Genomic DNA, 25,677 nt, shown 5'->3' with positions numbered 1-25,677 from the left:
TTTTTGACGAAGGAACGTCCTCTTAAATGGAAAAAAAGGTCGGCAAGGATACGTACACGATTGGTTCTCATAGGAATACCGACAACTGTTGAAGAGTCTACCGTAAAAGTTAACAAATATGTTGTCAATAAGAAACTCCAGCCTACTGATCACTTGTTCCTCTGTTTAGAACGTTTTACCTTTTTGTTAACTATTGACAAAATATGCCGTATGAACCGGTATCCCAAAGTAATACAATTAGAGCGTATGCTTCCATTCAAATATAGCTCTAACTAATTGTTAATTAGTAGTCTATATTAAAACCATAAGATGTGTTCACAATACATGTACTAAAAGCTTGACTATAAAAGGCGATTGTTGATGGACCATTGTTTCTTACAAATAAATGAGCATTTCAATAATTTAAAAGTTAAAGTGAGAGTATTGATGTGGTATACAGAATTATAGGGTATTGGAATTGACACTATCGGAATCTAGTAAATAATTGATTATATAAAATCAAAAGAACAAGAATTCAAAATTTCTGAAAACATCAAATGCTTTATTTTCTAAGTCATCTTCAACTTAATACAAATCGCCTTCGATAAGTCATTAACAGTTGATCAACCCATCTTTGTACATGTACACTCGCTTCCTTTTGGATTGATGACAGTAACCCATGGACAGCATACACATATATATGCAAGCGGCGATGTAATGTGTACATTGCCACAATCTGTGAATACCCTGTTTCCGTTTACCACTGCGACCCTAAAATTAGAAAAATCTCATAAACGAAGGTAATATATTTACAATTAAGATTACCAATAGAATTGTGTTCTATAAATAACAAATGCGAGATTTATTGATTGATTAATTGATTGGTTGGTTGGTGTTTTAACGCCACTTATAACTCTATTATGCTATTTCGTAGCGGTCAGTTTTTATTAGTGGAGGAAGCCAGAGTGCCAGGAGAGACCAACCGCCCCTTCAGTATGAAAACTGACAATACTAGTAAATAATGATTGGGATCGAGGGTAACTGCTCCGTACAGGATTCGAACTCACAATGGTTCATTCCCTCTATTCCCACTTTTTATAAATCTGGTAAGAAAAGGTAAAATTTCATGTGGGAATAGAAGGAAAACTTGTGCAAACAAAGGATTATACTGTACAAACATTTTTTAATCAACTGTTAATTGACCAGGTTTTTTTTATTAGAACAGGTAATAAGTTATTTTTGCATCTGTTTAAATTCTGGTTTTTTTTTAAACAAGATAAATAATGAAGTAAAGTTAACAGTTTTCACCCATTATTTTACATCTTTGATTATTGGTCCAAGTAATTATATTTTAAAGTATACTTTTATTCCACATCTTAAGCCAACAGGAATCACCAAAAGCATTAAATTATCGTTTATTTAAAGTTACTTTGGAGTTTGAGAAACATTTATTTTGGATGACCGGCAGATATCCTTATTTCTTAAATTTGGAACTTTGAACATGAAATCTCCAAAAGAAACTGGAAGATGGCAAAACATAGAAAGAGAAAACAGAAAATGTGTATTGTGTAATTCAGATGCCATTGGTGATGAATACCATTACATTTTTAATTGTTCAGCTTTCGATAATTATAGAAAACAATGTATTGCATTTTACAATTATTATTATAGAAATAGAACAAACACATTGAAGTTTTATGACTTAATGATCATGAATTCCCCAAAATGTACAGAACTGAACGAACTTTGTAAACTTATTAAGGAGATCAATAACAAATTGAACTTTTCTGAGTGAACAATTGTGAATGCCTCTATCTACATTCATACATTATTTATTTATGTAATTGTATTGAAATATGTATAATTATCTCTATACCTTTCTGTAATTTGGTTTGTGAGAATAAAGATATATATATATATATACATATAAGATTATACTTGGTTATAATATTATTTATATCATGATTTATTAGTAAAGCAGACAATTTTTTAAAGTTACAAATTCAAAGATTTAAAAATAAATCTGACTCCAATCTATTTATCATAATTTTTCTTCATTTTTAAGTACAAATTCAAAAGTTTAAAAATAAATCTAACTCCAATCTATTTATCATAATTTTTCTCTATTTTTAAGTATCAATTTGATGAAGAAAGAAACATATTACAAATAAACAAGGTATTATACCCAAACAGTGTACCAAATATGTTATGCTTTAAAACAAAAAATACAGGTAAATCTTAGGTGAAATTCTAATTAACCCTGATTGTTATAAAAACAAATTATTTATCAAAACATCTATTGTTATTTGCAAGTGGGAATAGAAGGAATAGAATTTTTAAAAAGTGGGAATAGGAGGAAGACACCCTCACAATCTCAGTATTGATAATATCGAATCAGTTGTATTGCAAAGCGTAATTTGATTAATGATATAAAATTTAAAAAAGAGACATTTTCAGTGTTTTGCAATTTGTTTGAGTGAAAATAGAAAAACATTTATATAAAATCTTGCTGAATGATAAGATGTTATAACGGAACTTTTTAATTGAAAAAGATGAGATTCTTAAAGAATTGATTAATAGTATTCAAAATCTTTGGCCAACCGAATGTTTCAGTAAATGCACACTAGAGAGTTTCATTTTCATGATTCGTTGTTTAGAATATAACAAATTAAGAAGCTGTCAGAGTAACAGCAAACCGAATTTTTTAACATTTATTTGTGGCCTGACATTTTCAATATAACAAGGAACATAATTGTTGAACGATAAAAGTGACAATCATCAACATTGACTTGACCTCCATTTTGTCATCAGGAACAACATATTTGAATTAGAAAAGATGTGGTTGAACGTTTCATGATTTAAAGCACGGACACTGTATGGCAACCGCCCATCCGCCTAAATGATGCCTTCCGGGATCAAAACAGGAAATGTAAAACGCATCCCCTATCCACATTTTGAACCAAAAAAACTAAGGATAATAATACTTACTCTTCACATATCTTAAGATAGTTACATGATCTTCCGGAATCAACACCGAAAACTCTTTTTGGATCTTTTCCGTTGCAATTATGGTTCAGTGGTTGCAATGTCCTTTTGAACCGTCTTCCTGAAATCAGAATAATAGAAAATAGTTGATATTAGTTATGAAATTTAATGACTAATGGTGAATCTAATATGAACGTGGTTGTAAGCCAAACTTATCGCGATGACTTGTATAAGTACTGTTTTCAAGATATATGAATATATATATACTAGAACACACCCGTGATATCGCGGGTCCGTGACTGAATTAAAGTATATAACTATGCGCAAGCCTTATTTTAATATTAGTATTGTCATCTGATAAAGTCATGCCGATTATAAGATACGCAGTTTTCTCTGCTTTCATATCTTTCTGTTTGAATCCGTCGAACTGGAACTTATCAATTATTGGTAGTATTAATTAGTTGGAAAACAAAAGGTCCTGGAATGGAATATTTTTTAATCAACAGCATTGTCCTATATTAGTTATAAAGATGAATTCTTTGATTCGCTGTTTTACGTCATGCCCGCTAACAAATTGAAAACTGTACCTATACGCCTTATTTTAGTCCAGATTTTTAGTATTCGCATTGTTATCTTAGAAAGTTTTACTGATTAAAATGCTACAATAGGTAACAATTTGACAATCTAGTAGTGTCAACCCTGTGAATATGACCCGTGTATATAGCATATTAATCCTGAATACACTATTTGGTGGTGCGCCTGTCAGATGCGGAACGTACAAATAAGGTGATAGGTATCAGGTGAATATACTATTGGTATCGGTATCGGACTCAACCCGGAACTTCTTAATTATTGGCAATATTAATTACGTGGAAAACAAAAGGGCCTGGAGTGGTGTAATTTTTAATCTACACCTTTGTACTATATTAGTTATATATAAAGTTTAATTCTTTGATTCGTCATTTTTACGTGATGACGGCTAACAAATTGGACCTCGTAATTTTAGTATTATAGATATATATATATAACTCGTCTAAACATCAACCCAACAATGTTAGATCTGTAAATTTGCTTTCGCAAATTTTTGGTTCTTCCCTCGCCGGGATTCGAACCCATGCTACTGTGATATCGTGACACCAAATCGCCTGCACTGCAGCCGTCCCGCTAGACCACACGACCACCTGGGCTCTCAAAAAAAAGAGCTTTCGGTGGCCATATGTTACCTTTCCACGTCAGTTTTAATCTAGCGGCGTACTACAGTACATGATATATAAGGCATGAAGATGTTATTGTTACAGATCAGCTAAATTATCTATAGTAAAGGATCCTACAAATTAATGTAAGATACAGTCACAGAAAATAATTATATTCATAAGTACGTCTGAGTCAGTGACAACCCTACAACAGATGTATCCATCGGATCGCCATCAATGGTGGTGATACATGGCTGTGTACATAATGTATATACAACTCGTCTAAACATCAACCCAACAATGTTAGATCTGTAAATTTGCTTTCGCAAATTTTTGGTTCTTCCCTCGCCGGGATTCGAACCCATGCTACTGTGATATCGTGACACCAAATCGCCTGCACTGCAGCCGTCCCGCTAGACCACACGACCACCTGGGCTCTCAAAAAAAAGAGCTTTCGGTGGCCATATGTTACCTTTCCACGTCAGTTTTAATCTAGCGGCGTACTACAGTACATGATATATAAGGCATGAAGATGTTATTGTTACAGATCAGCTAAATTATCTATAGTAAAGGATCCTACAAATTAATGTAAGATACAGTCACAGAAAATAATTATATTCATAAGTACGTCTGAGTCAGTGACAACCCTACAACAGATGTATCCATCGGATCGCCATCAATGGTGGTGATACATGGCTGTGTACATAATGTATATACAACTCGTCTAAACATCAACCCAACAATGTTAGATCTGTAAATTTGCTTTCGCAAATTTTTGGTTCTTCCCTCGCCGGGATTCGAACCCATGCTACTGTGATATCGTGACACCAAATCGCCTGCACTGCAGCCGTCCCGCTAGACCACACGACCACCTGGGCTCTCAAAAAAAAGAGCTTTCGGTGGCCATATGTTACCTTTCCACGTCAGTTTTAATCTAGCGGCGTACTACAGTACATGATATATAAGGCATGAAGATGTTATTGTTACAGATCAGCTAAATTATCTATAGTAAAGGATCCTACAAATTAATGTAAGATACAGTCACAGAAAATAATTATATTCATAAGTACGTCTGAGTCAGTGACAACCCTACAACAGATGTATCCATCGGATCGCCATCAATGGTGGTGATACATGGCTGTGTACATAATGTATATACAACTCGTCTAAACATCAACCCAACAATGTTAGATCTGTAAATTTGCTTTCGCAAATTTTTGGTTCTTCCCTCGCCGGGATTCGAACCCATGCTACTGTGATATCGTGACACCAAATCGCCTGCACTGCAGCCGTCCCGCTAGACCACACGACCACCTGGGCTCTCAAAAAAAAAGAGCTTTCGGTGGCCATATGTTACCTTTCCACGTCAGTTTTAATCTAGCGGCGTACTACAGTACATGATATATAAGGCATGAAGATGTTATTGTTACAGATCAGCTAAATTATATATATATATATATATATATATATATTCATATATCTTGAAAACAGTACTTATACATATATATATATATATATATAAACAAGTCTAAATTGAAAACTACGTTCAAACCTATGATTGCGTTAAATAAAAACCGCAATTTTTGTGCGTGTGCATGTTAAACAAATTTCGTTGTAGAAGGGTCTTAATACAGCACACAAACAACATCTTCCAAAAGACCAAAAAAGTGAAAAAGTATATTCAAACAAAACGCATTTGACTAACAGGTCGAACAACTGATGTTCTTTAACCCTGCTGACTGCCATTGGCGATTGCCAAATAAAATTGATCACAAGATGTAACAAAATGGATCTTAATATAAATTTAATACTAAACAGTAAACAATAAACTTGTGGCCAAGATGTTATGCCACAAACATGAGGTGTCAATACTTATATGTACACCAGATAAGGATTTCGACAATAAATGTCTCTTCAGTGATGTTAGGGATCGAAACGGTATTTGGAAGGCCATATAATTTACCCTCAATTTTAGACAGACTCTTGAATTTTAAGAGTCAATATAGGATGAACAAATCATATAAACCGGAGGGAAATAATGATACAAGCCCAAACGACTAAATATAAACAAGTCTAAATTGAAAACTACGTTCAAATCTTTGATTGCGTTGGATAAAACCCGCAATTTTTATACGTGTGCATGTAAAACAAATTTCGTTGTAGAAGGGTCTTAATACAGCACAAACAACATTTTCCAAACGACCAAAAAAGTGAAAAAGTATATTCAAACAAAACGCATTTGACTAACAGGTCAAACAACTGATGTTCTTTAACCCTGCTGACTGCCATTGGCGATTGCCAAATAAAATTGATCACAAGATGTAACAAAATGGATCTTAATATAGATTTCATACTAAACAGTAAACAATAAACTTGTGGCCAAGATGTTATGCCACAAACATGAGGTGTCAATACTTATATGTACACCAGATGCGAATTTCGACAATAAATGTCCTCAGTGATGTTAGGGATCGAAACGGTATTTGGAAGGCCTTATAATTTACCATCAATTTAAGACAGACTCTTGAATTTTAAGAGTCAATATAGGATGAACGGATCATATAAACCGGAGGGAAAATATGAAACAAGCCCAAACGAAAAAATATACACAAGTCTAAGTTGAAAACTACGTATATATATTTGTGTGGTTTGGTTCTATAATGTTTAACGTATTAATAAAACTATTTGAGATAGACGACATAAATATTCAATATTTATATCATTATATTGATATCTTTATTTAATTGTATCAGTTATATATTGATATACACTTACCAGAAGAACTAGCTATGTTGAGTACTTCAGCGTCACTGGGTATGTTCTTTTCAATGTAAAGAGGATATTCAAAGCTTTCATAAAATGTCCTCAAGTCCTCTCCCAGTTCAACAGTGTTAACTACTTCTTCGCCATCAACATAATACATCTCCTTTATCACTGTTGCATTGGTGCTTGATATGCTGTTCGTGCCTTTGTTCTGCAACACAAAGCTCTAACTTGTTTAGAAGTGAACGTGCATGATAATAATTCGTCAAAATAAAAGTTGTGTTTTTATGTGTCATTTGGTCGTCTCTAGTGGAGAGTTGGTTCATTGGCAATCATACCACATCTTATTTTCATTTAATCAACTTAATGCATATACCGTGCAATATGGAATTTTGTTGTTTGGTGATTCCTCTGAAAACATGTACTGCGAAAGTATTAGTCAATGCTTTACAAAATAATAGAAGGTACAAAAAGCGTAATAAATCGTCGCAGATGGACATAAAACACAATCCACAAAGATCGTGTCACAAAAGCTTAATGCCCGCGTCACACTGTCCCGATTTTTACGCCGATGGCAACACGATTATGGAAATTTTCAAAATCGGGACTGATCGTATCCAGATCGGGCTATTCGTAGTGCCATCTTTCACCATCGTAGAACCATCGGCCACTTTTTCTAGCCTTCGGGGACAACTTCGGGAAGGGTTCTAAATTTTTTAACATGTTAAAAAATCCCCGAAGGTGCGTCCGATGTTGAGGGTTCGTATTGAGTTCGTATCACCATCCTCACGATCGTAATGTCACCGGGAATGCATCTTTGAACATCGTATTGCATTTGTGTTTCCATCGTTTCCATCGGGCAGTTTAGACATTACGATGTCTACACGAATGAATCACGAAGCTACCCGAAGGTCTTACGATGGCAACACGACTTCGTGAAGACCTCGTAATCCCGTCGAGTTGCCATCGAATAAAAGTACGAAGGCGACAAGATGGAACTACGACGGCAATAAATCCAGCTAAATGTAAGTTCATTTTCGCGCTAAAATACATTTAAAGTGCCATGCGCGATATGCACTGGTCAGTCTTATACGACAGTTAAGAAAGACGTTCACAAAACATGGAGCTCATATCATATGATTCTATGAGAACAAGAAAGGCGACAGCGTTGTTTCTATTAATTCAAATGGAACAAGAAGAGCAGCTATTACAGGCTCAGGATTTTCTTTTACAAGTAAAATGTTATTTTTTTCATATCAAGTAACATAATGAAAATCATAAACGCGCCTCGTACACCAACATTGCAGGTACACGTATATAGAGAAACCAACTTTTTCTTCATTATTCTGATTTTTTATGTATAGTCTGAGTTGTTGTCACACGAATGTTGACTCAATAACCATTTTGTTTTCTATATGTCATATTTTGACGCATTTGTTGCTTTCCCCACATCCTTCCTTTTGTCTATATTATTATGATATTCTCCTGGAAAGAGCTCTTTTTGAATAAAAGGGATCAACGAACCCATTACCTTACCTTTAAGATAGATCAGTAAACATGGGCATAATTATTCTGACTAGTGCACACATTTTACAGTTCAAACAAGGCATTGCCGAGCGTGGAATCCTCTCGTATGTAACATATTGGGGACAAAAATGGACACTATATTTGTATATGACACATGTAGAAAATGGCAAATTGAATATGCATATTTGATACATAAACTATTTTTTTAGAAATCAACCAAAACATTCAGTAACTGGAAATACCTTTAATATTGTCTTTAGAACCAGCAGGTACAATATGTACAATATAATATATATTCAATATTGATCAAACAATTCAAAACGCGTGATGCCTTCGGCATATAATTTAAATGCATCGTGAGCTGTACACGACGTCTTTTAGACATCGTATGGCCATCGCGCCATCATCGTAATACATCGTGTAGGCTTCGGCTGAGATATGAAGCTTAAATACCCGTCTTCGGTATGAAGCTTAAATACCCGTCTTCGGTTAACCTTCGTATGTCCATCTTTTGCTATCGTATATAATTTCGGCACCATCGTATAGACTTCGTTATTCATCGTACTTGCTTCGGTCACTTTTTGGTATTTTACCGAGATCGGTTCCAACTTCGTACGAACTTACAATTTTCGCATTCGGGTGTCCATCGTATATAAAAATCGGGACAGTGTGACGCGGGCATAAACAATACCACTGCCAGATACGGACTTCGAACATTTAACTGCATTTTATTGATTGAGGCTGCATGTATTCTGAAGCATAACATAATTTTGCCTTTTATTTGACGAAAATTACCTTGTACAATGATTCTTGTAAAATTTAACACTATTCGCAAACAGAAAGTGACTGCATATCAGATGAAAACACGCTACAAGTCTTAATTATCAAGAATTTAGTGCAAACCAAATATGAAATCTCTCGTCCATACAAGCCAAGAAACTTTAAAGAAAAGTTTATTTGTATGTCGGACTGTATGTATGTATGTCCTGGTAAATTTCTCCGTTATCCGAAGAACCCCTCGAGAGCTGGTAGGGTAAAGTGAAATCCGCGTACACTTCATATTTGTCTTAATAGAGATGTGTCACTACCGTTTTTACAACAATATTTTAAAGGACAATCCAAACCTCAACACAAGGGGAGTACTAGGGCACCGGGAAGTCTGGTAATAGTGTGGAGGAAAGCCGAAGAATTTGGAGAGAACCACCGGGACACTCTGCGGAAACAGACAAACCGGAGAGATAGATTTTATCAGAAGATCTATCTACATGTCAAAGTTGGGGGCAACTTTGATCTACCAGGATCCTAAAGTAACCATTCTAGTTTAACTTAGGTCTGGGTACCTTTTTCAATGAATGTTGTTAAAATTTGAACTATCGGAAAAAAGAAGTGCCTGCACGGCAGATCTAAAACTTTCTCACGCGCTGTAACTGATCGATATTATTGACAAACTAATTACCAAATATAAAAGCATTCCCTTGCATACAACCCTAGAAAAATTATAATCAATCCACAAACAGAAAGTGACAGCACAGTAGATATAAAAATGATTACATAGTGCGATAACTCATCTACAAGCTGCAGACCAAGTATATAATCATTCCCTTCAATAGAAGCTAAGAAAAACTTGCTGAAAGTGTTCTACGCAAGATCTTATGAATGGGCGGACGGACGGACGAACAAACAGACAGATGGACATATTTGAGCGGTTACTAGACCCACTAGCCATCAGCGACGCAGGAAAGGATTTTATCAGAACTATGATGTTTCAGAAATATGAGCCAATATTGCTCCATTAGGGACACTCATCATGTTACTTTCCTTTTTAAAAAAAATTATAAGTCTGTTAAAAGGCTTCTCAAATATTGAAACATTTCAATATTCGTTATGCTCAATGTTTCGTTTTCTTCGTAATGTTATACATACCCAGCTGTGTACATATGACTCTGTAACTTTACCAGCATCAGATGAAGTCTTTCTATCAATATCCCGCAGTCTACATTGACGTAAAGATGGAAGACATCTGATTTGCTTTCCCTATAAATAATACATTTTGTTAGCCTTTTATGTTCATATATTAAATAAAACAACAGTCATTCTTATCTGGTTACGTTTTAAATGTTTGAAACTAGACCCGTTTAGTCCTTCTTAAAATTTTAAGTTTTTTTAACACATTTTATATGGTCAATCCGGTTCTGCCAAGCTAATTGTCATTTAGTACTAACACAATTTACATAAAACATTAACTAGTATAAATATATATATAAACTTAATGCTATTTTACGAACTTTTCCTTTGATCCTACTGACTAACAATTTCCTTCCTCGGCACAGTAGAGTTATATGAAAAATTATCGCTAGAAAACTCAGTGTGCACGTCAATAAAATTAACAACACTGTCTTAGATAGAATAGCGATAAACAGATTGTCATTGGTCATCTCAACTCAAAAACTTTTCTTATTTTCGCCGTAATTGCTCATGCGAGAAAAACAATCTCGTTTAGATGACCAACGATAATCTATAAATATTAGAACTAAAATAGAAGATGCCGGCAGCAATTTTGAATTCGAACGTCTTACAATATGGCATTGCATATATGTGATGTATAATGATAATCTACCCGAGGTTCCATCCAATTCTTTGTCAACCTAAACTGTCTTCACAGTTTGTGTTACATCCTTCGCCATGATGAGCAACTCACTGATTCAGTTACAAGTAGCTTTTGGCATATATAGATTGAAATATACTTTAAAAAGTCGTTCTATGATCTTACCTTAATTGATACATGTATGTTAACTACTGCAATAAGCTATTTCATTTTTGATAAGCAACCGTACTTTATAATCTATACAATAAACTTGTCGTAGAAATATTCGTTTTTTAAAACATAGTTTAGATTTCAGAACAGGAACTAAACCTTATAAATATATTATTAGTATCCTTTTTCGTCAACTTGAATAGACGTGGTTGATTTTTTTCTCCAATTAACAATGCCATTGAATGCGTTGATATATGTGATATCGCTGACCGCCATACCAAACAAGTTCGCATATTTGCCGATGTGTTGTTTGGCAAAATGTTTGACCTTGTTTGATTACAAACCTTTTGAAAATCTTGCATAAGGTATGATTCAAGAACATCGTTGTGTGCTGGAGTATGGATTTTAACTATATTCTTTCCTAGATTGGTTTCTATATTTTCAACAAATCTAGCCTTCCCTTCCCTAATCTGGTAATCAAATTTCTGGAATTAAAAACAAATAAACTATAAATGATCTTTTTAATATAACATATTTTGGTTGGGGTTATCATTAAATTAACATTCTTGAATATTTTCATTTAGATTTGAAGGTTAAAATCAAAATGTCAATGTGTTAAATTTAAGCATAACAAACTTAAGGATCCAAAGTTAAATTTTTCATATGAATAACTCAGTATAAAATACAAATTATTAGTATTATTACTTTCAATAACATAAGTTTGTAGAAATGCGTTGTAATAAACAAAATACATACCAAATCGAATGCTGTTACAAATGACACTAAAATCACACATATCTGTAGTCTTAACATTGTTACGATCTGTGCAATCTTTTATTAGCAATACTCTGAAAAAAAGAACGAAGATTAGAAGCGGCAACAAAAAACTTCTATTATTTATATATGTATATATGTTACAGTATAAGTTAACATGAATATAACATAATGATAAAAGTGATACAATGTGTACAAAATATGTTCATGTCTAAATAACTATAACTGTCAACTTGTTTTCGTACTCAGATTTTTAAAAGCAAAATCTAAACAGAACCTTCTAAAGACATAATGATAGAAAAAAATACCTGACAAAGCTATTTAGTTTGATGTTCGTGGTATTTGATGATATTCTGACACTAAATATCCTACATTTTAATGAGTGCTTACGTATCAAGTTACTGAGTGATTAAAAATTAAGGATTAGTACCAGAATAGAAGATGTACTTCATATTGTGATCTTTTCCTAGAAACTGACATATATTGACGACTTCAAACTAATTCTATGACAAAGGTTATGATTTCAACTTTCCAATTATCAATTTCTCATTTCTCAACAGAAATATACCTCTCTGCTACATTGCATATCGTATGACATTTAAATATGGCAGTTAAAATACGTTTATACACATATACCGACTTGATTAACAAGGGTGAGTTCCTTACATTAATACTAATACAACCGAGGAAAAAGAACGAAATAGACAGAACACAATTGTTACAGACACCAGCACGAACAAGGTTAAATTATGCAATTTCCCTAAGGTTGCAATTCCTTCTGTCAATGCTTATTGCTTAAATAATTTTGACTGTTCTGTTCAAAAGAATTTAGTTCTCATGTTTTCAAACAGTTTATGCATTTGACGTCTAAAGCGAATCTTATAAGAGCTACTGTATAAACACGTTTGGTGCGAACTTAAGATAAACAGTTACCAGCAATACAACATACCAAAGACACATATAGTCAGCACACAGTTGTCAAAAATATACAGTATATTCAACTTTCTATTCAAAATCAAAAAATTCTTTGTTATAATTATTTCTTACTTTACAAAGATATAAACTGCGTTTTTACCATTAGTTTTTCTCAGTCTTAATTGTCGGTTTTTGTGTGTATAATTTTTTTTAACAGACGAAATCCATGCACAAAAATAAAATAAAAAATAGTGTTTATAAAAAGAAGATGTGGTATGATTGCCAATGAGACAACTATCCACAAAAGACCAAAAACATTAACAACTATAGGTCACCGTACGGCCTTCAACAATGAGTAAAGCCCATACCGCATAGTCAGCTATAAAAGGCCCCGATAAGACAATGTAAAACAATTTAAACGAGAAACCTAACGGCCCTATTTATGTAAAAAAATTAACGAAAAACAAATATGTAACACATAAACAAACGACAACCACTGAATTACAGGCTTTAGCATGTTTTAATCTTATATCGACCTTACTTTTCTATAAGTTCAAGAGAAACATTTCACTGTAATAATTTAAGTCACTTACCTTAATGATTTGTCAGGTTTCTGATACCAAATTTGGGTCTGCAACTGAATTTATAGTAAATGACAGTATCCCACATAAGTGGTAGCTTAATTTTTCTCAGAAATAATGTCAAGAGTTTTCTGAAAAAAGCAATTGAACAGTTTCGGTAAAAACCCCAGATTATTTTTCATTTGAATATAATAACGTCATTGGCTTATTAGAAAAGGAAGCTTACGTATATTTTTAATTTGTTTAGAGTACTAAGTATACATATCCTCGATGAACACCTCTTAATTACTTTTACTTTTCGGATACAATTGTCAGCTGTGTTTCCGAAAACAATTACTATAAGAGCAATCCTTAAGAATATTATTTTCACGATAAAAATCATTTGCCGTAATAAACGTTTATACATTCACTACAAATTTTGAACATCTGTAAAAGGCCTGCAATCTGTTCATGAGTTTTCATCTATTCTATATATATCATTTTGTTGTTGATTTACAAACTATTTAATTTGTACTTTTCGTAACAATATTTTACTGGTTAAACTTTTTACTTCTATCAATTACATTTTAAGAGAAACGGGAGAGGGAACTTGTCTCAAACTTTTAGTCTTTGTTGAAACCATTTCTGTTGTCACATGCTCGACTCCGGTTTTGGCGTTCGTCGACTCTTGGATCGTTTTATAAAAGTCGTCTCATCTGAAGATGCTGTGACAATTTCAACCAAGCAAACATTATAATCATCCCCAGGGTATCTGTTTAGGTGACAACCCGTCATCGATGATCAGTATATATATAAAGAAAAAGACGTGGCATGATTGCCAATGAGACAACTCTCCACAAGAGACCAACATGACACAGAAATTAGCAACTATAGGTCACCATACGGCCGTCAACAATGAGCTCAGCCCATAACGCATAGTCAGCTATAAAAGTCCCCGAAATGATAATGTAAAAAAATTCAAACGAGAAAACTAACGGCCTTATTTATATAAACAAATGAACGAAAAACAAATATGTAACACATAAATAAACGACAACGACAACCACTGAATAACAAGCTTCTGACTTGGGACAGACAAGAGGCCTGTCAACTAATATGTCCAACAAGACAAACAAAATGTTCGTAGCGGCAATATATTTTATTTAAGTTTAGATTTGATTTTCGATAACAATTTGCATTCTCATGGAACCATCCTTGCTTCTCTTCTTGTCGCCTTGTTCCTTTATTCATACGAGGATGACTTCTTTCGTCTAGAAATTGACAGTTGAGAAAAAATATTACGACGAAAGAAATGCGTTTATCTGCACAATAGTACACTTTCCGTTTCTATGTAGCAGTATTCCAGTATTTCACAGCTGATACGATATTCCAGAGCCTGCATTTACTATAATGATTTCCTTGGTAGGGAATTGCTGCTCCAAGGAAGTTAATAAACCAAAAGACACAAGTGGTAAAGTTGCAATGCATCGCCTCGAAAATTTGACGGACACCGGCACGAGTTAAAGAATATCTATTTAACAGATGTCCACGGATGAGTTTCCAGTTGTCGTTACTACAATTCCTTCCTATAGATCTTCTGGAATAGGATCTTTTACCCTTCTGAGTACCTGGGTTAGCCCCGATTTATATTGGGGTTCGTATGGCTTTCTATGTTCTGGTTTTTATACGATTATTTGCATTTTGAACATTTATTGACATGGCATTGTCAGTTTGATATCAATGTTGTTTAATGAGTTTGAATGTCCCCTTAGAATTGCTCGGCTCCCTTTATAGACGTTTATGTCCCTTAGTGATATTTCACGCCATTTCATTTTAAAAAAAATTTAAGTTTTTAAAAATATTGTTGAACGAGACAAACATATTACAGTTATCAGCAAGACAAGAACTACCAATAAGTCATATTGGCTAAAAGCATCAGTCGATCCTCAATGCATTTATTGTCTTTTCATGGTGTTTTTTATTTTCATTTCTGCTTATTAGCTTGAGGACCATGAATCTGTGCTCCTCTGTATCTATTTTTGACTCAGACCTGGCAGGTTAACACAAAGTGTTATAATAACAAAGCAAATTGCATTATGCAATAAGGTTTACTTAACTTTAGGACATGAGCTATTATGCATATTGACATGATTGACAGATACATTACATATTTTTGTTCTTTAATTTACACTCAAATTAACTCTTTTCATTTAGTCCATGAGAACTCATTAGTTGTTTCTGCTAATAGAGAACACAGTTTATTAATAGAATTCGAGCTAACTACAGAATTCGAACTAACTACAAACATAAATTGGGAAACGTGTCAAATTATATGTAGGAGTTTCTGTGGTCAGCTTTTTGAGAAAAACACTTGATTATCTATTTTATATAGCTAAGGACATTCCGAAAATCAGGTTATTTTTATATATAATTAATGATTAAGAAATAGCTACAGCTATTGATTTCAATTGCCTCTTAGCGTCAAGTTTGTAACACAAGGGGTCAATTTGTACACAATTTGTTTATGCATAAATCTAGTTTGATGGTCTCAGTAATGGGTTACGGTTTCATGAACCAGACCATTTTTCGTTTTTATAAATTATTCATATTGAAATAGTTCTTAATGTAACATCCCACACCCTCGTTTGCAAACACATTATCTTACAAATTGTCAAATCGTATTTCTTTTTTTAATAAAAGTAGATTTGAGTAAACGTTAATGAGACAAGAACCCGACGACATAAAAAAATAAATAACTTAATATTTAGAAGTGATCACGAGACAGGTTTCGATACAATATGCGAAGCTTTAAATCATATGGACGTCAAGTTGGTTACTTATTCCTTATTCGTTACTTATTCCGTATGCGCTACTTTTTCCTTATTCGTTACTTTTCTCTTATTCGTTACTTTTCTCTTATTCGTTACTTATTCCTTATTCGTTACTTATTCCTTATTCGTTACTTATTCCTTATTCCTTATTAGTTATCTATTCGTTACTTATTCCTTATTCCTTATTCGTTATACTTATTCGATTTTTAATATCTTTCTCCCTTTTTAATTCTTTGTATTCTTATCTCTGGTAATAGTTTTTATTTTGTTGAGGTGATAGTACCCTTTAAACACGTTAATATGTATCCGTTTTTTATGCTCAACCGATCCTGTTATTTGTTGTTTTTTTCGGTCAACCTTTTAATTGCTTTATTTTCGTATATCTGTAGTTGGTTCTTGGTTCGAAGAGGGGAAGTTAACCTATTATTAGCGCGTGTACCCGTTTCGAAGCTAGACTACTACCTTGTTTCTAATTCGTTTCTTATACGCTTATAACACGTGTGTTATATTTTGCACCTTTAAAAAAAACTTTTCAATCTTTTTTTTCTATACATCTCTTTGTGGTAACTATAGGTTCTTAGAGATGGAATAACCCTATTAGCGCGTATGTACTTGTTTCAGCGCTCGGCTGTTACCCTGTTACTTATTCGCTTATGATACGTTAGTTATACGTTGCACCTTTTAAAAAGAAATCTTTTAAATTTGTTTGTTGTCCCTAATGGTAATTATGGGATCTTACAGGTGAAAAAAACCTTTTAGCGCGTATGTACCCGTTTCAGCGCTCGACTGGTACCCTGCTACTTATTCGTTTCTTATTCGCTTATAATACGTCTGTTGGGGAAATACCCCTATTAGCGCGTATGTACCCGTTCAGCGCTCGACTGATACTCTGTTACTTATTCGTTCCTTAATCGCTTATAATACATTAGTTATACGTTGCACCCTTTTAAAAGAAATCTTTTCAATTTGTTTCTTGTCTCTGATGGTAATTATGGGTCCTTACAGGTGAAAAAAACCTTTTAGCGCGTATGTACCCGTTTCAGCGCTCGACTGGTACCCTGCTACTTATTCGTTTCTTATTCGCTTATAATAAGTCTGTTGGGGAAATAACCCTATCAGCGCGTATGTACCCGTTTTAGCGCCCGACTGATATCCTGTTACTTATTCGTTCCTTATTCGCTTATGATGACGTTAGTTTTACGTTGCACCTTTTAAACAAATAATTTCAATAATGTTCTTGTCTCTGGTGGTCATTATGTGTCCTTACAGGTGAAATACCACTATAAGCGCGTATATACCAGTTTCAGCGCTCGACTGATACATGTACCCTGTTACTTATTCGTTCTTTATTCGCTTATAATACGTTTGTTTTACGATGCACCCTTAAATATTCTTCTTAATTTTTAGCTCACCTGGCCCGAAGGGCCAAGTGAGCTTTTCCAATCACTTTACGTCCGGCGTCCGTCGGCGTCCGTCGTCCGTCGGCGTCCGTCGTCGTCCGTCGTCGTCCGTCGTCGTCCGTCGTCGTTAACTTTTACAATAATCTTCTCCTCTGAAACTACTGAGCCAAATTCATCCAAACTTGGCCACAATCATCATTGGGTTATCTAGTTTACAAAATGTGTAGCGTGGCCCGGCCAACCAACCAAGATGGCCGCCATGGCTAAAAATAGAACATAGGGATAAAATGCAGTTTTTGGCTTATAACTCAAAAACCAAAGCATTTAGAGCAAATCTGACATGGGGTGAAATTGTTTATCAGGTCAAGATCTATCTGCCCTGAAATTGTCAGATGAATCGGACAACCTGTTGTTGGGTTGCTGCCTCTGAATTGATAATTTTAAGGAAATTTTGCTGTTTTTGGTTATTATCTTGAATATTATTATAGATAGAGATAAACTGTAAACAGCAATAATGTTCAGCAAAGTAAGATTTACAAATAAGTCAACGTGACCGAAATGGTCAGTTGACCATTTTAGGAGTTATTGCCCTTTTTAGTCCATTTTTAACCATTTTTCGTAAAACTTAGTTATCTTTTACAAAAATCTTCTCCTCTGAAACTACTGGGACAAATTAATCCAAACTTAGCCTCAATCATCATTAGGGTATCTAGTTTAAAAAATGTGTGGCGTTACCCGGCCAACCAACCAAGATGGCCGTCACGGCTAAAAATAGAACATTGGGGTAAAATGCAGTGTTTGGCTTATAACTCAAAAACCAAAGCATTTAGAGCAAATCTGACATAGTAAAAATTGTTTATCAGGTCAGGATCTATCTGCCCTGAAATTTTCAGATGAATCACACAACCCGTTATTGGGTTACTGTCCCTGAATAGGTATTTTAAGGAAATTTTGCTGTTTTTGGTTATTATCTTGAATATTATTATAGATATAGATAAACTGTAAACAGCAATAATGTTCAGCAAAGTAAGATTTACAAATAAGTCAACATGACCGAAATGGTCAATTGACCCCCTAAGGAGTTATTGTCCTTTTCTAGTCAATTATTAACAATTTTCATAAAATTTGTAAATTTTTATTAACATTTTCCCCTGAAACTACTGGGCCAAGTTCATTATAGCAATAACAAAGATGGCGACCCCCATGCGTTTGAAAATTTCTTGTAACCCCAAAGTGTTTAAGGTGAAATCACCACTCACTACAATAGTCACAAACATGTACTAGACTCATAAATATGGGAGCTCGGTAAGAACAACTTGGCAACATTCCAACAACAACTTTTTGTTTGACCGCGATTTGGCAAAATTTATAAATTATTGCAAACAATTTCTATTTTGCAATGCATGCATCATACTCACATGTATATACAAATCCGGCAGTAGGCTCATTTGAAATATTTCAATAAAAGCTTCCTTACAGTGAAGGATAAAGGTAATTCCAGTAACGCATTTACATCCATGCCAAGGGTGTGTTCTGTTATTTTGATCAATCATTTTCCCCTTAAATTTTCATTCTCTTACATGAGACAAAATTACATAAACTGTAGTTTTCAAAATTCTCAAGCTAAAAAGAAAAGAACCGGAGAGCATAGTATGTCTTTGTTGTCCTTTACATTGAATGGCAGCACAGGGAATCACCTCTGTGGGGTTCAACTTAGGGGGTTTATTTATTTCAAAAATATTTTTTTTCACTTATTACAGTTTTGTATGCATAAGATTTGTTATGTTTAGGTTGAACTTGTCAGTGTCAGGGAATAGGGATAAGAAAACTATTTGTTTTCATGCTGCACAACTTGAATATGCCTATGAATTTGATATATCGATTAAATTTGTCTTCATATCTTTTATTGACAATTATTATTTTTTTAAGCAATTGATTTATTTGATTACATATACATGTATATATGCATATATACAACTTAGTTTAATATTTTAGTACTATGGCAGTTACTATAGGGGCTCTTAATTGCAGGGGACTGTCGGAAGAAGTTAAACGCAGAGATATTTTTGATAGATGTAATAAAAAATATGATATAACTATTTTATGTGATACACATTGTACAAAAGAAAGAGAAAATAAATGGAGAAATGAATGGGGATATCAGGCCTATTTATGCTCGTTCACTGGACACAGCAGGGGAGTTGCTATACTTTCAAAGTTATTGTTCATAAAGAATACAAACATAAAGAGGGAAACTATTTAATTTTGGATATGACCATTCATGAGTATCGAATAACTTTAGCTGGTATATATGGCCCAAATAATGATAATCCAGGTTTTTTCACAGAAGTACAGGAGGTAATCTCAAATATTCAAAATTCGTCAATAATTATGGCAGGAGACTGGAATGTAGTTCAAGGTTATGAAATTGATACACTTAATTATAAAACAAAAAATAATGTCAAAGCGCATACTAAACTGATAGAAATAATTATGTGGCTGACATTGAAAAGTGTATATCAGACACTGTTAATCAATATAACCTATCAAATACAGATACTGGGGAAGAAACAGAATTATCTGTAAACCCCCATATATTTTGGGAGTTATTAAAATGTACAATAAGAGGGAAAACTATCTCTTATACTTCCTATCAAAAAAAAATCAACGGGAAGAATCTCAATCTAATTAAAAACCGATCTCTCATCGCTCCTGTTTCTGATATGTCGAGAAACAGGAGCGATGAGAGATCGGTTTTTAATTAGATTGGAAGAATCTGAACTTGAACAACAATTAAACATTTTACAAAACAGATATGACCTACACCCAGATCAGGAACTAAAAACTGAAATTCAAAACATAGAGGAGAGTTTAAAAACATTAAGAGAAAAAAAATGGAATAATTGCAAGAGCAAAAGCAAAATGGGAAGCAGAAGGAGAAAAATGTACAAACTACTTTTGTAATTTAGAAAAAGACATTATAATGAAAAAATTATCCCTAAAGTTATCAATGAGAATGGAGATGAAATCTTTGATCAATTCAAAATATTGGAAGAACAGAGAAAATTTTATCAAAATTTATACTCATCTAAAAATACATTTTGTAAAATGGAACATGAAAATATGTTTTTCAATAAAAATAACTCTTTTATCAATTGTTTATCAGAAGAACAAAGGTTAGAAGCTGAGGGGAAAATATCAACTCAAGAATGTCTGAATGCCTTAAAAAACATGAAAAATAATAAATCAACAGGGGTAGATGGGTATACAGCAGAGTTTTATAAATTTTTCTGGAATGACCTTAAATTCTATTTAATTAATTCCTTTAATTATAGCTTTAAAGAAGGCTCATTATCAATTTCACAAAGACAAGGCATTGTTACATGTATCCCAAAAGAAGGGAAATCTAAGTTTTATTTAAAAAAACTGGCGACCTATCACCCTTTTAAATGTTGATATGAAAATATGTTCCGCATCCATCGCAAATAGAATTAAACCTTTGCCCAAACATATTATAAGTGAAACACAGTTAGGATTTATTAAAGGTAGATACATTGGGGAATGTACAAGACTTATTTTTGACTTAATAGAAAGAACTGAAGAAGAAAATATACCTGGACTTCTACTCCTTTTAGACTTTGAAAAAGCATTTGATACTCTTGAATGGTCATTCATAAATAAAGCACTTGAATTCTTAGGTTTTGGTCCAGATTTCTGTAATTGGGTAACATCTTTATATTTTAATATTGAAAGTTGTAGCATACATAATGGTCATTGCTCTAGTTACTTTAATATAGAAAGAGGGGTATGTCAAGAGGATCCTTTATCTCCTAATCTTTTTATACTGGCTTTGGAACTTATGAGTGCAGCAATGAAAAATAACCCAGATATTAATGGTATTAAGATAGATAACTCTGAGTATTTGCTTAGTCAGTATACAGATGACTCAACCTTAACTTTAGATGATGATGAAAAATCGTTAGAACAATCTCTATAAATTTTAGAAAAATTCTCTGAGTGTTCTGGTTTACGAGCAAATTTAGAACTGAAGCAATTTGGATTGGATCAAAAGCACGTTCAAAGGAAATATTTCACCAAGGAGAAAGATTAAACTGGAATCAGACAGGGAAATTTAAACTCTTAGGTATAAAACTATGATCTTTTTGCTGTCGACAAAACTTGTTATAACTTCGAAGAGAAAATTGAAAAGATAAAGGCATTATTAAATACTTGGATTTACCAAGATCTTACATACCTAGGAAAAATTACAGTCATAAAGTCTTTAGCATTGCCAATTCTCACTCAGTCATTAACAATATTACCAAATCCCTCTTTTGAAAATTTTAAGAAAATTGAAAATATTTTTTTTAAGTTTCTATGGAATGGCAAACCAGATAAAATCAAAAGAAATGTACTAATTGGATCATATGATACTGGTGGACTAAAGATGCCTCATATTGAATCCTTCTGTTATTCACTAAAAATGACATGGATCTATAAATTATTAGACCCTTTCAATCTTTCTCCTTGGAAATTTCTTTTTAATGATAAATATAGAAAATATGGTGCAGATAAATTATGGATGATGAATAAGGATAGTATTGAACAAATTTCAATATATTTTAATAGATTTTGGAAGGACATCCTACTAAATTGGGCTAAACTGAGGAATGCTACCCATGACCATAATGATTTTATGGGTCAACCTATTTGGTTTAATACACTTTTAAAAATTGATAATAAAACTATTTTAATGAAAAATGGTGTGAGGCAGGAATATTTTTTGTCAATGATTTACTGAACGAGAACAATGAATTTCTGTCTTTTAATCAATTTAAAGAAACATAATTTATGATATTGATACAAATTTTCTTCAATTCTATGGTATATATCATATGATCCCAAGTAGTTGGAAGGACCACATCAAAAACAGTGAAAAGAAAATCAACATTACTTGTGATAATTTAGACTTTTTGAAAACAAATCAGAAATCATGCCCATATTTTTATAAATTGATTTTGTCTACTTATCATGAAAACCCCATAAAATCACAAAATAAATGGAAAGAAATTTTGCATATGGAAATAGCTCACTGGGATCTTTTCTATATGCATCCTTTCAAGTGTTCTTTGAGTAATAAAATGATCATTTTTCATACAAAATTCTGCAAAGAATTTTATGCACAAATGATCTGCTATATAAGTGTAAACTTAAAGAAACACACCTTTGCAGTTTTTGCAATGAAACAAAAGAGACAATAGAACATATTTTTTGGGAATGCAACATTGTCAAAAACTTTTGGCTCCAACTAGTTGATACACTACATTCAGACTGCAATTATGAGCTTCTGATATCAAAACAAAACATCCTCTTGGGATCAGATATTATAGATATCTCTGGAAATTTTTTCACTGTTCTTATGAAGTACTATATTTATTCTTGTAGATTGAACTCACTGGTACCTTGTGTTAAGATTGCACTAAAGAAATTGAAAAATTATTATACTATTGAAAAACTATCTTTCACTTTTCACAGTTCTCCTGCAATAGGTGAAAAAATAGAAAAAAAATGGGAACCATTTCAACAACTAATTTTATGATACAAGAAAGATAACTCATATTTGACTGAAAATAAATGTGTAACACAACTGGATGCACATCACAATTGGACAGTGGTTAGTGTGCATCTTATATATATTATATATATGTATGTATGGAAGATTTAAATATGTGTTACTATGTTATGATAATAGGAGTTAAAATACTGTCTTTTTATTATGATTTCCAGATATTTTTGGGAGAGAAAATAACAACAGAATATAAATGTATGTCACTATATATATATATTTTATTTTTATTTTGAGTACATGTATGAATAGAATAATAAGTTGCATTAATAATAATTATAATCGTTTAATATCAATTTAATCGGATATGAATATAAGTCAATGATTTTTTTTATATTTATTTTTTGTTTGTTTGTTTTTTGTACTTTTTGTTTTGTTTTTTGTTTTTTGTTTTTTTGTTTTTTTGGGTTTTTTTGTATGGGGAGGGGGATGTTCATATAAGCACTGACACTGACAGGTCAAAATGAATAAACATGTTTTGTATTTTTCTTTGATAAAATACATATAAATATTGTATGAGGTGAAGAAATACAAAATAAAGAATTATAAAAAAAAAAGTTCATTATAGATATTAGAGATAATTGTAAGCAGCAAGACTGTTTAGTAAAGTAAGATGTACAAACACATCACCATCACCAAAACACAATTTTGTCATGAATCCATCTGCTTCATTTGTTTAATATTCACATAGACCAAGGTGAGCGACACAGGCTCTTTAGAGCCTCTAGTTTTGCCTTGTCTCTGGTGGTGACTATGGGTTCTTGGACGGGAAATAACCCTAGTAGCGCGTATATACCAGTTTCAGCGCTCGACTTATGCCATATTCCTTATTCGTTCCTTATTCGCTTATAGTACGTTAGTTATACGTTGCACCCTTTAAAAAGAAATCTTTTCAATTTTGTTCTTGTCTTTTATGAGGTCAATATGGGTCCTTGCAGTTGAAATAACTCTATTAGTGCGAATATTCCCATTACAGTGCACGACTGATACCCTGTTACTTATTCGCTAATAATACGTTTGTTAAACGTTGCACCCTTAAAAAAAATCTAATTTATTTTTCTTGTCTCTGATGGTAACTATGGGTTCTTGGACGGGAAATAACCTTATTAGCACGTATGTACCCAGTTCAGTGCTCCACTGATACCTTTTTACTTATTCGTTCCTTATTCGCTGATAATACGTTTGTTATAAGTTGCACCCTTTAAAAATAATTCTAATTTATTTTTCTTTCCTGATGGTAACTATGGGTTTTTGGAGGGGAAATAACCCTATTAACGCGTATGTACCCGTTTCGGCGCTCGACTGATACCCTGTTACTTATTCGCTTATAAAACGTTAGTTATACGTTGCACTTTTAAAAAAAAAAAAAATCAATTTTGTTCTTGTCTCTGGTGGTAACAATGTGTTGTTACAGATGAAAACAAGAATGTGTCCACAGTACAAGGTTGCCCCACTCGCACTATCAATTTCTATGTTCAGTGGACCGTGAAATTGGTTTAAAAATCTAATTTGGCATTGAAATAAGAATGATCATATCATAGGGAACATGTGAAATAAGTGTCAAGTTGATTGGACTTCAACTTCATCAGAAACTACCTTGATCAAAACCTTTAACCTCAAACTTACACTATCCTTTCCTATATCAATTGGACCGTGAATGGGGTCAAAAATCTAATTTGACATTAAAATTAGAAAGATCATATCATAGGGAATAGTGTACTAAGTTTGAAGTTGATTGGACTTTTACTTCATCAAAAACTACATCCACCAAAAACTTTAACCTGAAGCGGGACGGACGAACGAACAAACAGACGGACGAACGGACGCACAGACCAGAAAACATAATGGCCCTCTACTATCGTAGGTGGGTCATAAAACCTATTAGCGCGTATGAACCCGTTTCACATCTTACAACCCATAGTTAACAACAGAGGCAAGATAAGAAAAGATTTTTTTTTTATTTTTAAAAAACACAACGTATAACAAACGTATTATAAGCGAATAAAGAACGAATACGCAACAAGGTATCAGTCGAGCGCTGAAACGGGTACATACGCTTTAATAGGTGTTGTCATCTGTTAGAACCCATTGTTATCACCAGGGACAAGAAAATAATAGAAAATCTTTTTTTAAGGGTGCAACGTATAACAAACGTATTATAAGCGAATAAGGAACGAGCTGATAAGTAACGGGGTATCAGTCGAGCGCTGAAACGAGTACATACGCTCTAATAGGATTATGTCATCTCTTAGAACCCATAATTACCATCAGAGACATGAACAAAATTGAAAATCTTTTTTAAAAAAATGCTACATTCAACACATGTTTTATGCAAATAAGGAACGAATAAGTAACGGGTAGAAGTCAAG

At 33.2% G+C, this 25,677-nt stretch overlaps 1 protein-coding gene across 1 annotated transcript; it reads right to left on the bottom strand.

Annotated features, from left to right (window-relative positions):
• Positions 1 to 520: 520 nt before the first annotated feature.
• Positions 521 to 13,612, bottom strand: LOC139512751 (uncharacterized). Its single transcript, XM_071300623.1, has 7 exons — positions 13,485 to 13,612; positions 11,959 to 12,050; positions 11,547 to 11,687; positions 10,371 to 10,481; positions 6,933 to 7,131; positions 2,968 to 3,085; positions 521 to 750 (listed from the first exon to the last, which is right to left on the bottom strand). Exons 2-7 carry the CDS (start codon positions 12,013 to 12,015, stop codon positions 603 to 605), a joined length of 774 nt encoding a protein of 257 aa, XP_071156724.1. The 5' UTR covers positions 12,016 to 12,050; positions 13,485 to 13,612; the 3' UTR covers positions 521 to 602.
• Between the last annotated feature and the right edge of the window lie 12,065 nt (positions 13,613 to 25,677).

Source organism: Mytilus edulis, chromosome 2, assembly GCF_963676685.1.
Source record: "Mytilus edulis chromosome 2, xbMytEdul2.2, whole genome shotgun sequence".
Lineage (NCBI taxonomy): Eukaryota > Metazoa > Mollusca > Bivalvia > Mytilida > Mytilidae > Mytilus > Mytilus edulis.
Note: the sequence above shows the minus strand (reverse complement) of the source record. Positions and strands in the feature narration are given on the sequence as shown.

What these genes read in the sequence shown, in the direction of transcription:
- LOC139512751 (XM_071300623.1), bottom strand. Translation starts at nt 12,015, where the DNA reads ATGTTAAGACTACAGATATGTGTGATTTTAGTGTCATTTGTAACAGCA. An exon ending in TTATGCAAGATTTTCAAAAG is followed by an intron (nt 10,482 to 11,546) that starts GTTTGTAATCAA and finishes TATTATTTATAG; the next exon opens with GGAAAGCAAATCAGATGTCT. An exon ending in AGTCATATGTACACAGCTGG is followed by an intron (nt 7,132 to 10,370) that starts GTATGTATAACA and finishes TTTGTGTTGCAG; the next exon opens with AACAAAGGCACGAACAGCAT.